This window comes from Ptychodera flava, chromosome 13 (assembly GCF_041260155.1).
Source record: "Ptychodera flava strain L36383 chromosome 13, AS_Pfla_20210202, whole genome shotgun sequence".
Taxonomy (NCBI): Eukaryota; Metazoa; Hemichordata; class Enteropneusta; family Ptychoderidae; genus Ptychodera; species Ptychodera flava.
In genome coordinates, this window is record NC_091940.1 from 5,049,670 (window position 1) to 5,066,966 (window position 17,297).

Below are 17,297 nucleotides of genomic sequence, written 5' to 3' on the forward strand. Positions count from 1 at the left end.
CGTTGCTACCACTTTCTACTGAACTGAAATCGGTACGTCACAAACAGCGTAAAAATGTTCACTCGTTTATTTCTGACAAGAAGTGTCCCTTTTCCCTTTCCATAAATAAGAAAATGAAGAAGTGATGTTTTACGCCATTTTTCGAATGTCTAGGTGAAATTTCTTGCCATCAGACATTAAAGCGCTAATAGCAATGTAAATACAAACAAACAAACAAACGAAAATAATTCCCGTTGACGTTTTCGAAGCACACCATTGTACGAGGGCAGTTCAAAGAAAGCTCATGTACATCATTTATTCATTTGGGTTCTTGAAAAGCATGAACGGCAGCTGCAAACAGCTGCTCAACTTCCGGTGTTTCGCGCGTTTAATTTTGCTGAGTCATTCACAGTTACAGCTCAATGCAAAGGAACTCCTACTCTATGCCATTTTATGGGTATATATATATTGAAACCTACCTGGATGTACCCGTACAATATTGTGGTTTACTTTATTTTCCTTTGTGTATCAACTTTTGATGGTGATGACTCAGCAAAATTTAAATACGCAAAACCCAAAATAGATGAATGGTATTTGCCGTTGTCTTTTAATGTTTATTCATATGTTGTCATATACCAGAACGACGACAATAGTTAGAAGGGTGACAGTATGAACAACAACGACGATCAACAAAGACGATATAGGTCAAATCGTTCAACTCTTATAACCCACTTAAAATAAAATTAGAGCAAAGACAAGGAATCGAAAACAAATTTATAGCTGATTTATTTATACTTAGCTAGCTCCCTGTAATAAAAATGTGAAACAAGTCGACCATGGTGTGAGAGTCAATGACCGGAGCTTATCCTTATGAACTCTTCAAGTTAGGTCAGTATGCTGATTCTACGGTACGTACAGCATAAAGGTCAATCTTCAGGTCGGCGAACTATCTAAGAACAGCCAACAAGCCGCCTTCAAATATTGTATCATTCATATTCATGTCATGACAGCAAACATTTGTCATTAACTTTGCAGCTGGCTGGATTTTAATTCAGACACCACTTGGAACTGAACCCGTAACATTCAAAGACAGATGATAAGTACGATGGACGTAAAATACCTAGTACAGTGTCATTAATTCGTGTAACTTGCTGAGAGCCGGATTTCCGTTTGTTTCCCACTCACTCATGTGTTCCAGGTGAAAGAAATACCACTAGTATAAAAAAGGCATATGTTTCTGCAAGTCATCATTTGCTTGTGGATTTAGTGCAAGTCATTGTTCGTTTGCAAAAAATAGATTTTACAGGAAACCTCTTGAGAAAAATGTTAACAACATAGTTGCATATTTCAGTTGCCGTGGGTGCAAGTACGGGACCGTCTCTTTTTATCACCAAAGTGCATTATGGTACCCTCATAGCAATGCTTGAAGGACAAACTTTGATCTTGGAGGGGTCGTCGAGGTGAAGGCGTGTCTTTTAAAATGGTATGTCTTCTTTCAAATGTCACCCGGCGCACATTTTCCCCGTTCGACCGCCGCTCCCACCAATACACCGATGGGTGTGAAGAGTATGGTTTCCATTCAAACTCTTTACAGTTGCATATTCAGAATAATTCGCGATTTCCAAGAGCCATAATTCCCAATCCCTGGATTAATATGACCTAAGACATAGACTATTGGCTTATTGTAGATACTTACTATTACTCTGAAAGTCTTATTAAGATATTCTGAAATTCATCCACTTTGTTTTAAGATGAAGATGATATATATCCTATGCCGTCAGAGCTGGTAAATTTCTCTATTTTAAATCATTTGTAGAAAACTGGGATAGATACATTTGACTACGACTGGATTTATAAATCACTGAAATTCAGAATAATATCGCAAGTTTTATCGGAACACGATGGGAACTAATTTTGGATAATTGGATCTTCATATTTTTCTAATTTCTCAAACGTGTTAGGTGACCTATAGCTAAATGTTGCAATATTACAAATTACTCATAAAAACAAGTGTGTAACTTAAAAAGAAAAGTAGATGAGGTTACATTTGAAGATTATATCGACATTACCTCACCATCAAATTATCCCAAATTAGTTCCAATCGTGTTTCGGATACATCACAGTTATCGTCAAATAACCATCCTTTATGTTCAGGGCATATTCTGTTCAATGTCAATGTATTACTGCTAATACTTTCTCAGCAAAAGGCTAACTAATCTAGCCTATGACCATTCCGCAGAGGGCGCTTTGGCACATGGGGTCAGGTTTCCATTCAAACTTTTTTTTACAGTTGCATGTTCAGAGTTGATTCACGGCATAGGGGCGTCACGACGCTGACATGACTGGGCCGGTACACATGTTCTGCAAACACAAAAGCGGAGTCGTCACCAGCAGATCGATGCACCTCCCTTGAACCATCAGCAAACTGACTCCTTTTAAGAGATTCGTTTGACAGGTGAGCAAATCAAACTTCCTAAAATTAATGAATTTTAATTACTTAATTGTGCTGGTGCTTTCCCGTGGTCAAGTAAGATCATCCAATATAATCATGTATTCTTTCCACGCAACGCATAAGTACCGACGCTGACTGAGTACAGCCACGGAGTGCGGTCACATGCCGGACAACATCGCGATTCGCCTCATACAAAGAAGGAATGATGCAAAATGCCTGAATATACCAAACTTACACCACAGACCCCCTTGAAGAAATATTTACCTGTGTGCCGGCTGACATTTGCAATATGACATTGAAATAGATTACGGAATTACAAGGACTTGTAAGAGCAAATTTAGACCGAGCTTATTACATGTGATTTCAAAAATATAGCTAATACATTAACTATCACCATGACCTTGTAAGTTACACATTATCAATATCCTAAGTATTAATATAACTGTATATACTCCATGGACTATGCCGCGTTGTTTTCTCGAAGTCCCTTTGCAAGCAGATGGTCATACGATGTTTTAGATTCATAAAATGACAATAGGACAGTTGTTGATGAATGTTGCGGGTTATTTGTAGAGAGACTGGCTCGACACTATGCATGTAGGCCTACAGAGGCAAACTTTCTCAACAGAGTCTTTCACAGCACTGTGAACAGACACGCAGTTGTATCAAGGCTACAGCAGTGTTATTGTTTTGTCTGTCCGACTGTACACAAGCAACATGCGTCGTTAGTACATGTATTGAGATCACAGCCGATTTCTTTGGATCCTTCAAATTAGTAATAATTCTCAATCTCGGTACTAGATTCTAAACGTATTCGGTCGGTGTCAATAGTTTGCTGCTCGCCACTTGTGTATATGCAATCACAGACACCGGGTGTGCAGGCATACATGCCATGGTAGTCAATATCAATACGGCTCATGTATGTTTTCATCGATGTTCAGATATGTCTCTTACCGTATGCTTCAGCTCAAAATTAATGACTTTTAAAAACAGTGAAAGGTGAAAGTAGAGCGGTTCAAGAATCCACAAATGATTTGCCCCACAGTAAGTTTGCTCACGACGTTGAAATGTAGGTCGCAATGCATTTTTTCATCTAGTGTTACATATGTACAAGATACTATTGGTGGTAAATGTTGAGTTTGCCTAACTGGTCACCTATTTTATTATTAGCTGTATTGATTGCCCTCATGCTGATATGTAAACTTCAACAGTATCGACATGTTTAACCTTGTGGTATGTCTCGTTTGTATTCTAAAAGCTCTATCATTGAAGGAGAAATGCGGTAGGTTTCTAACCCCCTTTGTCTGTCTGTGCAATAATTATTGGGGACTCCTTGGTTGTATTGTTGGTGTTTCTTAACTTGAAATCAAGTCTTCTGTGACTGGCCTTCTTGTTTACGACTTCAGTCCCTGCAACAACTACAGTCAGCACAGTTCCCTTTCTACCAGGCATCTCTCATTACAAACACTTCTTTGATACACAGAACTGCAAAGGTAATTATGATACTGTTTGAATGTTATCTATATTATTTATGTATTTATTTGCATCAGGATTCAACTTCCTCATTACAACGTGCGTGTGTGTACACAGAGAGTGAAAGTTCTGGGTAAAGCGGATGTTAAACGTTACGGTGACAAGCAATATGCAGATATGAAACTGCAGCGTCCTCAGTGCTTCCAGCAGGAACCGGAGTCCGTGAATGTGTTGAGTCCTGCAAAAGGTTTGGCTTTCTTTTGTCATTCTTTCATAATGAGAACACTGATCTTGGAAATTTTCGTGTCACAGTTTCAACTGGGCAAATGACATTACACTGCAAATTTTGCTTCCTGAGACTGTTTGAACCCAAGGGAATTCAGGGGAGGGGTATATATGAGTATCAAACTAAGGTAGTATTCATTGAAATAGTCTGTCCCAGGCTCACATGACTGTAACGATGGATTGTAAAGCTGTTGGTAGAGTGGCTCTTTGAGATTCCATTAACAGTTGATGATGAATGTTACCGTTAATAAGCTGTGATATTCATTGAATTTTCTGGCTACAATGCCATCGATGAAAGCATATAAATACATGTGACATATATCATTGCTTGATGTTGATCATCGCCATGATAACACACGGCAATATGTAACAAACGTAGCCCAATACAACTCGAAAATAGTGACCAAAACAACCAGCATATGACCGAGTCTCATACTTGGATCAAACAAGGATGCGGAAGGGATGACTATAATTGAAGTATCAAATATCAGCAGGAGTTCCGGTCTTGCCTGCACTTTCGATGATTTTAGGTGAATGGCACAACTTGAACCGCAATATTTGAAAAGGAAGCTCCGTATCCTGTACTGCAGAAGAAACAAAACAAAAAAACAAATCTGCGATGATATCATGAGAACATCTGTCGGTGAATATTCGAAGGTTCAGATTAGTACAAACTAAGTCTTTAATGAACACTACTTGCTTTTACGGCTTGTTTCACAGAGAGAGAGAGAGAGAGGAGAGAGAGAGAGAGAGAGAGAGACAGTAAGGCAGATAGAGTTCTAGGACTATACATTTGCAGAGTCAAACAGAAAGACGTACACAAACTTTGATCTTTCGACGGACCGTATCGCTGTTAGACCTACATTCTTGAGACACACTTTTTGCATTGCTGTAAGTTTTGCTTCATTTAAAGTGGCATTACTGAGTCATGCATTTGCTGCAGGTACGTAGCCCTGCCACTCCCTTGTTGTTGGAGAGTAGCAACACACAGTCAAGAGAGTGGTACTACGGACCCGCAGCAAGTCATTCATGCGTTCACTCCATGCTGGTTGGTGTAAAGACGCCCTTTGAACATCTGTCATAAAACAAAGAGTCGAGATTCGAAACTTAAATCTTAAGATGCGTAAACATATCCATTTAGCAAAGCGTTGCGTAGGAAATACTTATAGATTCTCCCTGAATGAAGTCAAAAGACCATGTTGACTAGAAACATGACCTGTTGTTTCTCGATACAAACACTATTTGCAAAGCTTTAATTCAATAGACTTACAAACATTTCACATGTTCAAACCTGCATGGTAACAAAACACTCGAATGCTGTGTACAAGTACACGAAAATATGTTTTGACTGGCCAACGATTTCGAAAGATAAAACCAAAAATTAAATCTGAATTTAAAAAAATCATAACGCTGAAAATTGGAGAGTTATTTCACAACTTGCTTGTATAGTAACGCACCCTTTCTAGTCGAGTTTAATATACTTCAGTAACCTTGTTAACTTTGAATGCACTCGGGTAACATGACCCACATTTACGAGACTAAATGTTGACCCTGGTTCTTGTCAATACATTACCCAGACAATATGACAGATACATGTAAAAACGTGCCTTTCTGTTAATCGAGGATGTTATTACTACCGTAACAGTAGAATCAACTTCTACCCTCGTCAACTATGGAAGTGTCAACGCTTTGTGTTTTTATTTTAATATTCTTGTAATTTTTAGAAATAGCATAGCAGCACGCTTTTGGCGGGACACTTTGCATTGAAACAACATGTAGTTGAACATATTCACAGATACCAGCACATCTTGTTGAGCTCTTGTTTTAGAGAAATCTTACCCTTCAAAATGGACATAAAGTCTATGGCGAGCATAATAATAATGGCGCACACTGCAACGTGAAGTCCAAACATCAGACAGGGCAATCGTCAGTGCGAGAAACCTGACTCTTCCGTATATAAGGTGACGCTGAGGAGGTAATGAAATATGAGACATTGTTTACTAATAATATGAGCAAACATGACCACAAGGACATTATTTTATGAGCTTCTTTGAATATATTACGCAATACATGCAAATATACGATGAAATTTTTGTGTGTCGTGTAATGTCATTTCGAACCTCACAACGTTCATTTTTTTGATAAAGCCGACATGAAACGTTTTGATGATTTGTGCAAGGGTGTTGTACTTTATAGTGTTATTAGATGAGAGTAAGATTACTTCTGTCGGCCAAAATGGCCGCCATGATGAGCGAGAACACAAAATAGCGAGTGTTATTCTTGTATATTCACAAACGATTGGTGCGAGATCACGCGATCGAGCCAGTAAATTTAATAACACTATGCGAATAACCAGGAGTCCGACCTTCATACTTGATATCAAGCAATGAAATTATCGGTCTTTCAGACAGATTTTATTGCAGAATCGCTCGCAGGTTACTGTTACACAACGTTCAACTTGAATTGACAGATTCACATGCGAACAGATGGTGCAACGCTCCCTTCCAATCATACATAGCAGATTCACCCAAGCGACGAAAAAAATATGGTCGTAAGTTGTTCCTATTTTCATAAGGCATCGTTAAATTTATTGGCGTTCGAAGTCTCATAAATGGCTCCAACCGGCCGTGTTAACCCATATTGTTTGTCGGCGCCCATTTAATTCCCCCGACTTTGAAGTCGTGAGGTCAACCCCCCCCCCCCCAATCGCCGAGGTTCTCTCCAAACCTCTTCGCTCATTCAGTTACAAGAACCAACTGATATAAGTGACCACAAAGCAATGATGTCAGATATTATTTTCAAAAAGAGAACTATGCAGCCTCTACGTTTCAATTTGTACCCTGATGGGGAGAAGGAACGCAGTTTTATTGGTCAGAGATCATCATCATTATGTTGCCTGGACACGAAGATTCAAGACATTTGATCTAGGACGTAGATGATATCGTTAAGGTGATATAGAAGTGCAAGGTTTCAATACTTAAATAGTTTTGTGTCGTGAACGAGGCAATCTATTAAAAACTGTCACCCATAGATCGTAAACCATCCCCGTTCATATTACATAGTTCATTCGTTCCATATGACGACATCTGATCTTGACATTCACTGTACAATTTCATTCTTTTCCTTTATCCTTTCATCTAATTTACTCGGAGAATTCACAGATTTTTTAAACAAAGAGAATCTTCAATTCGTTCCCTCCTCAATCGATTACGGAAAAATTAGTTTCAAATGATACATCCATCTCCTCCTCCGTCTCCCAAGTCCTAATGATATCAATTGCTTCGCCTCTTGTTCGGTATCAGGTCTTCTTAAAGTAGGTCGACTCATCTTTACAATCTATTTGTTCATTTATGACTTTTTCAAGGCGACAGGTCAAGGTAACAAGACGCAGAACTAGAATGAGGTCGCCAACGCGTGTGTACATTGCCCCCCTGTCACAGAAAGTACAAGGGATATCTATGTTGCCACAAGCTTCTCACAATGTCACGGTTTGATTCCAAAATTTTGCAACGTAAGCAATATTAGTGTTACGTTCGACTTCTTTGCCGTGTGTAACCGTTTCGTGTTTTCTGTACTGCTGACATTTTTAGTTAGCACTTTCGATTTTGGTAAATTCAGAAAGTAACTACAGCGTCAAACAGGTTGGTTGACAAGGTAGAGACGAGTCTTGCACTTGGGTGCGTTGTACAAGTCTACAGATAGGATGATAGCTAGTGTCTGATGATTTATAACTCTTTGACAGTGATGATCTGATCTATGGAAGACCGGTCACTACATGCGACATGCGAGTTTTTTTTTAACTGCGACCAGGGAGTTCTTAAACTGCGACATGCGAGTTGCAAAAGCGATATGGCGTTTGCATACATGTCATTTCGTTCTCCTCCTAACGATGGATTACAGAGGTAGAGACCAGCTTATTTCTGCATACTTCTACAATGGATACACCCTGGGAGAAATAGCGGCCACGTTAGGACTCCGACATGTAGGGAAGACCGGTCACGACCTGCGACATACGACCTGCGTCTTTAAACTGTGATCTGCGACCTAACCCTAACCCTAACCCCTAACGCTATGCCGTTACAATTTTTCCCTCCCTTGGCCTAATCTCCAGGGTTGAGAGCGAAGTAAGGCTTTTTACAAGAGAAAACCTAACCCCTAACCCTAACCCTAACCCCTACCCTAACCCTAACCCCTACCCTAACCCTAATCCTAACCCTAGCCGCAGATCGCAGTTTTAAAAACTCGCATGTCGCATGTCGTGACTGGTCTTCCATAGAAATCCAATCTGTCGTTTATTGTGACGACATTCTTTACCCAACTTCCGGTAATAATACAACACTGGTCCTTGATATACCCGCAGAAATAGTTGCGATGGGAAAAGACATCACGATCATGGAGCTTTACATTTCGTTCAAAAAATTAAATTTAGTGTTTAAAGATCTCAAATTTTGTACGTTGCTTAGCGAAGTGGTTGACAGGAAAGCCTACTTAATTCATTATTCCGCGGAAAAGTTTGAAGGAAATACAACATACCGAGACTTGTCTTGTCCTTACGGGGTGTTCATGCCAACATATGTATTTGACAATACAGACTCATTGAGCTGTAAAACGCGAGTTTTGGAAGAAATACCAGTCAAATGGCCGCCTTCCACAAACATCACAGATCGTAAACTTAAAAAGTGAGGATAAAAACAATAATGATCGTATCGTTACACGCAACCCTTGCATTCTATTCCGAGCCTGGCTATATGATACCAAAAATTACAGCACTGAAGTGCAACAACAAGATAAAAAGTTACCCTTCTCGATATTGAATGAGTAATTTCAATTACTATAAAGTTTATTATGCTGTGTTTGATCGTGGATGTGTTTTAAATGGCAATGAGCTCGGAATCTTACGACATACTAGTGGATTGTCGATCCTCATGACAACTTTAAATACACAGATTCTAGTTTCTCAAAGTGAGAAGCTTTAAGAGTCTGAAGTACCCACCGCCGATGCGATGCCTTCTCAGATATTTGTTACTTCTTAGGTATTTGTGGATATGCCTGTTCAGTTAATTTGATCGTCAGCTATTCGACTACTTAGGGTTGTTGCAGTTGTAAGACAACTTTTCCAGAATTAAAACAGCTGTTACAATAATGGGTCTATAATTTGCGAAATGAGTAAAGTCAGAGTTAAACTAACACTTATCACATTGTACTAGTAGGCCTAATTACTGAAGGCTCCGTCAAGTAGCGCAAACAGTTTCGCCAAACTTCGAATAGAAAGTGCACTAAACTTCGTCTGTAAAGACGCATGCTGTTGTTACATATTGCCGAGGAACGCGATATCGATATGAGTGTCAATTGAAACATTAGCGCCCATAAAACCGAACTGTCGGCCTTTGACCAATATTAAAGTGATAGGATTTAGTGTTTATTATATCTGAATAAGATCTAGCTGGCTCTTTCCCAATGAACTCCCTATAGGCGACATTGACGAGCACCTACACGTAAAGTGTGCCGAAAAATGAAGTCAGAACGTCAATATCACCTAGTTGGGTGTATTTACAACATTGTAAAGGAAACATTTCAATTTCCCAAAACACGGCACAATGACATATTTTCACCCCAAATCTCAATCGTCAATGACTACCACAGTGCACTTCACATCGCAACTTCATCTACGACAACTAGGTCACACTCTGTTAGCCCTGGTATACGTACAAGAACCAGTGTCAAAAAAGTACACAAATCGCGATTTATTTCTTGACATATTTTGCGTCATCCAGAACATTTTAATTTTGGAAGTATTGAAAAGGTACACAATGGTAACAGTAACAGGCAGTACTACGGCTAAAGATAGAATCGCTGTTTTTACTCTCCTATTTTCTCAGAAACCAAAAATTCCCAAAGCACTGATTCAAGGGTTTACTAGGGAGTTTCTGAATCTTGCTGTCAGTTTTATGGATAGGGAAAAAGATTTGACTGTTTCATACACTGCCTGTAAGATGTTTATTGAAATGTTTGTGTGTACTGACGAATTCCTCAGAGACTAAGAAGTTTACATGTGTGATAGATGGTTAGGTTTCTGATGTGTACGTCAGATTTGCAAGGAGTTAATGGGGCCACGTGGATGTCAAAAGAAATTCATCCTATACAGTAATAGTAGACGGTGTTAAAGAGAAATACAGATGCAGAGTGTGAAACGTCGAACACAAAGGATGCGATAAAGTAAACACGAATCTGTCAAAAGCTTGACCTATGATGGCTGTAATTAGTTTTCCAGAATTATGGAGTTCCTTGGAAGCGAACTACAAAAAACATTTCCAATACAACCAACAAATAAAACGGCGATGTACTCGATAAAAATCTTGTTGAGTTTGAGTAGTAAATATATTCAAGATGTACTTTTATCACATCTTCCTTAAACGTTCCATGTCCCTCTAAGTCTAAGATCCCTCCGCAAGTGGTACCCCAAATTACCGGGACTTCTTGTCAGAAAGACTCTTTCTGCTGAAGAAGATACACTTGCTTAAATCTTTCCGTCACGCTTTCTAGAAAACAGGCACCTCCTAATCACTGGGGGTTGAATATGTTTTGTGTGTACAATTTATATTTCCCTCTTTTTCACAGTTTCAGTATTTTAATGGGATATTCCCACCTTCCCAGGCAACCTTTCTGATACCTGTAATGTCGGACCTTACAAAACGGAATTGGCTCACAATTGTAGTACCATGCATTGCTATGTCACATTGAGAGACAAAATATTTGTAGCAAAATGTACGCAACGTTTGGCAGGCGTCAGGTCCCATCATTGCAGATGTTATCAGTAAAACCATAGTTGCAGGAAATGTTACATGGCTTATCTCACCAGTAATGTGTTTTCTTGTCCTGAAATCAAACATCAATTTAAATCTCTTGTGCACATTGTATATTCTCGTGAATTCTCAGTACGATGCATTGAAATCACAGAAATTGTTACTGATATCAGAAATCATGTAAACTGCATCGAATTTTAATTTAGCATTTACCGTGTCAACGGTTACGCTGAGAAACACCAACAATTATACCACTTCACTTTTCTATTTTTAACTGTTCAATGTGTTCGTTTCATCAAAAGCAGTAAAACACGAAACATTCTACTACCTGGCGTAGATTAAGGGATCGGTCGATTGCAAAGTGAAAGGGTTCAGGAATACACACGGGCCATCCTATTTCTATCGTGTAATTTGTTCTAAATCGATCACTTGTTATTCGTTGCATCCTGCTGCAAATACAATGTCCTTATGCATAATAGCATTGCTTACAATGTCGACGTTACCAGTTGACATGGTGTCCAGAAAAAGTGGAAATACTCTTGGATTTATGGTTGGCTGATTATCATACAGTCTTTGTATAATGTGTAAGTTTCCTTGTGTTGTGATCTTCTCATTTAAAATGTAACGGTTGTGGAAAGCTGTCAAGACAAAGGGCCAGAGCGCACTGTTTGTTTGACCTTTAACCCCGGCAATAGCAGTAAATCTGACATACTAGCATCATGTCATTTTTTTGCTCACGTGTTGACACACGTGGGCATATGTCGCAGCGATGTCTGTCTGTCTGTGTGTCTGTGTGTCTGTCCGTCTGTCTGTCTGTGTACTCAATATCTCAAAAACGGCTCATCAGATCAGAATCAAATCTGGTACATAGATTCAGTTTGCAAATGGCAAGAACTGATTAGTTTTTGGTGGGTGTGGCTTGCTTACTTTTTGCTCATTTGCATAATTAATCATTTTAGAAAAAACTGATATATATTGACAACGACTGCACACAATTTGATGAGATTCGCTACAAATGTTGATGACACCAAGATATATCAGCTTTGAAAGATATGAAGGGGTATCGTGAAAGATAATTACTAATTTGCATGTTTAATGAAATTTCCTAATTAGGAGTATATATCTAAATATACTCGATCAAAATTGACGAAACTTGGTATGCATATTGAAGATACTATGATTTAACCTTATTGAAAGTCATTAAGCATTTTTACTCCATGCAAATCCTAATTTGCATATTTAATGAATTTTTGAAATTAAGGATATCTATTTGAAGTTACCTGACCAAAATTGATGAACTTGCCATGTACATTAAAGATACTATGATAGAACATTATTAAATGTCATTCAGCATTTTTACATCAGCCAATTCCTAATTTGCATATTTTATGAACTTTCCTAATTAGGGATATTTATTTGAATTAACGAGACCAAAGTTGATGAAACTGGCTATGTACATTAAAGATACTATGATAGAACATTATTGAAAATCATTAAGCATTTGAACTTTAGCCAATTCCTTATTTGCATATTAAATGAACTTTCATAATCAGGGATATTTATATGTATTGACTGAACAAAAGTTGACAAAACTTGCTATGTACATTAAAGATGCTACGATACGACATGATTGAAAGTCATTAAGCATTTTTACTTCATCCAGCTCCTAATTTGCATATTTAATGAATTTTTGAAATTAGGGATATTTACATGACCAAAATTGATGAAACTTGCTATGTACATTAAAGATACTATTATGTAAGCTAACATTATTGAAAGGCATTAAGCATTTTTGCTTCAGCCAATTCCTAATGTGTGTATTTAATTAACGTTCCTAATTAGGGATATATTCTTGGATTTATTTGATCAAAGTTGGCATAACATGCTATGACATTGATGATTATACCAGGTTATACCAATATTGGAAGTCATTTCGCACTTAAGTTTTCATGTCAGCTAATTAATAGTTTGCATATCTAATGAGCTTTCAAAGTTTGGAATATATAGTTTGAAGGACTTGACCAAAGGCAATTACACTTGCTATATAAGTGGTGATACAATTATAGCAGTCAAAGAAATTAATTATTTTTATTTCAGTTAAGTACATATTTTAATACTTAATGACCTATAGAGTTAATCTGTGGTGAATATTGTTTATTATGTTGATCATAATACTTTCAATGAAGTTGCACACATGTGGCAAATGTTCAAATTTATACATAACTGCAATATATAATGAAACACGTGAGCATTTACAGTTCATATCTGGTTCAATATGGGTTGTCTGTCCTCTGTCAATCCGTGTTTTTCACACCTGTGGACTATTTGATGGATCAAGTACTTTAGACTGAAATTGAATCCTTATTGTGAGCACTTTGCAAAATCTTTCCCATGACCAACGACTCTCTATACCTAGTGTCAAACTGGATTTTTCCTACACACACTGAAAAAATGATCGCCAAGAAGAATACATGCACTGTATTGCTATAAATACACGTACCGAATCTACGGGCATGGAGGGTATGGATATTGTGTGTCACTGAATGAGCTGAAAACAATAGGTTTACCGGGTATTGTGGCTGTGTTTGTACTACGAGCACGAGTATATGTATCTCCGACATCGCTTTGTCATGTGAGTGTAACATGATCGGATGTCTGTACGATGAAAACCGTTTTTATGTAATTGTAGCAGAAGAGATGATTTGATTTTTAGCGTAAAATGTGCATATTTACGGACTGGGCGATTTTTAAATTTGACAAGTGGAGAAGAGATGACGGAAAACACTAATACGAAGGGCATTTATAATTAATGGCATTCTATTATGATTCATAATTGTAGTAACACCGATTAGGATGGATGCTTTATCACCATACGGTATTCGATGTGGCGTTCACTCTCATTGCAGGATAGCAGTTTGAAAACATCAATGGACAACAAATGCAGGATGACACTGAAACTTTTCGTTGCTATGGGATTCTACGAAAGAGTTAGAGCAGGATCCGGTGACTTGAAGTTGTTTGAACGTGGGTTCAAAAGAGCAACTCGGGACTTGAAGGCGCACAAACAGTTCATTTCTGGCACTCTGTGTAAAAACCTTGAAGATGACGGTAAGGGCCAGTCAACTTTACATATGATGTTGCGTTAAACTGACGTGAGAATGTCAAACCTGTGATTACACGCTGTCCATTTATATTTTGAAGAAAACAATGCAAGACATTTGGTCTCATTTATTTCTGTAGCACATTAATGTGATAAGGCTGAATACTGTGGATATCAAAGGTGACAAAACGTTGAGGGAAACTGAGATAAAGCAAACTTTGATAGTGATCCAGACTTAGGCCTACTCCTCCCCTCCCTTCCAAAAACGAGGATGGGATCGAGTCGGAGATAGTTATATTTAATGAATGGTTGCTTTCCTGTTTCGTCGGGACCGGAGTTGGTCATTTTGACCTTCGTTTCAGATGTTTCCGATATTGTGTTTGTATAACAGACTAAACATTCAAGCTGGGCCAGGACACTGATAGTGATGCTGAATTCAAATATACACATACGTAGTACTAAATGCTAAATTATTTGTTGTTATAACAACTATATTTATTCATTTCAGGAAAATACGTGTACTTCAACTATGCTGTGTTTAATACATATGAGCAACAAGGGTCCTTCTTACACGATGATACCTGGACCAATGTTGTCTTACAAGGTCAAGGTCGAGAGGTCATTAATCATCAAGGTTTGTAGACTCTTATATCGGTTACTTAATAATTGTAAGTAAAATAATAAATAACTAATGAAAGATCAAGAAACCAAATTTTCGGGCGCATGTGATATTAAGTCCAAATCTTTCCGTTGAGGGATTAGGATCGATTACGTACATTTCGTATACAATTCTACAATTCTATTCTTATGATTTCTATTATTCGGAAAACGTTCTCACATTGTTTCTTCGATGTAGCTGGTTTCACTGAAAGACGCGTTATTGCCAATACCCACATCAAACCACTACCAAAGACGCCCTTAACAGAAACCACAGTATATCTCATCGTCTGGTCACAAGTTGAAGATGGATTAGACAAAGTCGACATCGAAAACAGTTGGAAAATATGGTCTGGAATGGAGTGCGTACGGCAACAGAAGGTATTTTGCGCTCCACCTGCAAATAGCAAGGTCTTCTATCTTATATCACATAATTTTGAAAACTGATGCTGGAAAAATGTATCGTTTCTCCTTGTGTTTTTGTTCAGTGGGAATGCACACTGTAATGCGTATAACTTCCAGCAAAATTACAAAAATCAAGTTCTATAGCCGTTATGCAAACAAATACGCTGCCATAAACACTTACAAAATGGAAATCATACTGGCTGAAAAATGAACGCAATAAGAAGACAGTCCACTCATATGTAAGAGGTTTACATTCGTAAAGTTTTCTTGTAATATTGAACAACATGTTCACTGTGTTTTAAGCCACGTTTATAGTGAGACTATAACAATTATAGATGCGAATTCTTCAGAGACACTTCATAATTCATAAAATAAATCATTATTAAACCAATTGTTATGTAAATTAGCTGATTCCTGGGGAGAATATTGCAGTGGTTGGGGGAGGGCCAAGTTTTACAATGTCGGACAAGGGGAGGGTCACATTTTAGACAGGAGGATAGGGGGAGGGTCACATTTTACGGTACAGGTGTGCGCGGAATTCCCCGGGCCCAACCCCTGTAGTTAGTGAAGGCTGTCTAATATAAACACTTATTTTTGATAGGTCTGTCAAGAGTTTGGATTACGTGCTGTTACTCTCCATAAACGTGTCACAACCAACGGCAGGTTCCATTACGTGTCTAGGTTTGAATTTACAAAGTTGGGAGACAGAACTCAACGAGGACTTGAAGTATTACAGAAACTTCGCGAAGTGACACCGGTACGAGGGATCAAGTCTTGTGCTGCACTTTACAAACCAGTGTACGTCTACACCTAGATAAACAATGTAACTGAAGTTTTGGGTTCGGAAATGCAAATGCAGATTGGTCAAAGATTCAATCATCACCGGTAAGCGACGGCAACTGTGAAGGAAACAGATATTTGACGACATGTATGTCGCCGGGATGTGAGGTTGTATTGGTTCACGCGGTGCCATGGTTTTGGATGTTCTCGGGAAAGGGAGCTTGAGATACGACAATACCAAAAAGCAACTGCTTTAGCGTTTTTGAAAAGAATGTATATCAAAATTTTTACTGATTTTTTTTCAGGCGGCACATGACTAAAAGGTTAGACATCTTGTATGACACTTTTTAGGAACGGTGTCTGAGCGTTCTGAAGAGATATCCTGCAAGTTTTTGGAAGTAATATTAACTTGCAATTGCATTAGTGTGTTTTATTGGTAAAACACTGTAAACATAAGTGCCTTTGTTCGGATGCCTTTATCCTAACAACCAATGTCAGTGAAATGTGTACGGCCGTGAAGTTATGACGTATCGCAGCACTGTCAGGATTTCGCGCATTCGTCTCCATAGTGACAGAATTCCAGGATAAAAAAAGAAGTTTTTCATGCATATGTACAAAGAGTCCAACGTCTGACTTTGATTTCCAGAGGATAGCTAAAAGGTGATAAAATTTTAGGTTTTACGAAAAGAAGCGCACAAAATTAATATTTCAAACAAACTTGATCTACGACCCGTAGGCCTATGCTTGACAAATAACTTTGAGATGCACATATATGAGTATCGAAACGTACGAGACATTCCTCTTCAAAGTACATTTCAACACTGTGGTCTGATGGTAACAATCTTAACACGCGGTCGTCTATCAGTGTACACTTGAACATTGAACTTGTCAAGAAATTCACTATGCATGACCTTCCTTGAATCAGAAGTAAAACTTAAATTGTATCCTTGCACAATAAGACATTTCTGGTCATTGTGCATGGATGGCGGTTTTTGGAATTGTTTTTTTACATTTTCAGAATGGCACGCGAGCCGCAGGTACTGTGGGCGCGGTTCGATACAATCATTGCGTTGCCATACAAATGTAAATATGTGAAAAAAAGTGGGAAATGTAAAATATTATTGTTATATCAGAAAAAGACTATCTGTATTTTCTACAGTATCACATCATATTTGACATACACAGAAAAATATGCAATCAATACTTCCGCCTTTGATGTCTAAATCGCTCTTGTATCTTTGGCACTGACATGTAACTTTCTTTCTTGGATGAACACATCGTCTTTATGAGAAATAAACAAACATACACGACGAGATGCTGATTTATGTCGAGTTTTCAAATCAAAATAAACTTGAAGATCAAA

The 17,297-nt window shown here is 38.2% G+C and overlaps 1 protein-coding gene across 2 annotated transcripts; it reads left to right on the forward strand.

Moving 5' to 3' along the window:
• The first annotated feature begins 1,032 nt into the window (after positions 1 to 1,032).
• On the forward strand, positions 1,033 to 17,297 carry LOC139147178 (uncharacterized). Of its 2 annotated transcripts, XM_070718104.1 has the most exons (7): positions 1,033 to 1,462; positions 2,270 to 2,434; positions 3,982 to 4,151; positions 13,899 to 14,100; positions 14,601 to 14,726; positions 14,949 to 15,130; positions 15,756 to 17,297. In XM_070718104.1, the coding sequence occupies exons 4-7, from the start codon at positions 13,920 to 13,922 to the stop codon at positions 15,966 to 15,968; spliced, it is 702 nt and encodes a 233-aa protein (XP_070574205.1). In that variant the 5' UTR covers positions 1,033 to 1,462; positions 2,270 to 2,434; positions 3,982 to 4,151; positions 13,899 to 13,919; the 3' UTR covers positions 15,969 to 17,297. The 2 variants fall into 2 exon arrangements, with proteins under 2 accessions (XP_070574205.1, XP_070574204.1); XM_070718103.1 differs by lacking the exons at positions 1,033 to 1,462; positions 2,270 to 2,434; positions 3,982 to 4,151 and adding an exon at positions 6,719 to 6,740.

Excerpts from the sequence above, each read along its gene's own strand:
- LOC139147178 (XM_070718103.1), top strand. Across the intron at positions 14,101-14,600 it reads TAAAAACCTTGAAGATGACG|GAAAATACGTGTACTTCAAC; the intron begins GTAAGGGCCAGT and ends TATTCATTTCAG. Across the intron at positions 14,727-14,948 it reads AGAGGTCATTAATCATCAAG|CTGGTTTCACTGAAAGACGC; the intron begins GTTTGTAGACTC and ends TCTTCGATGTAG.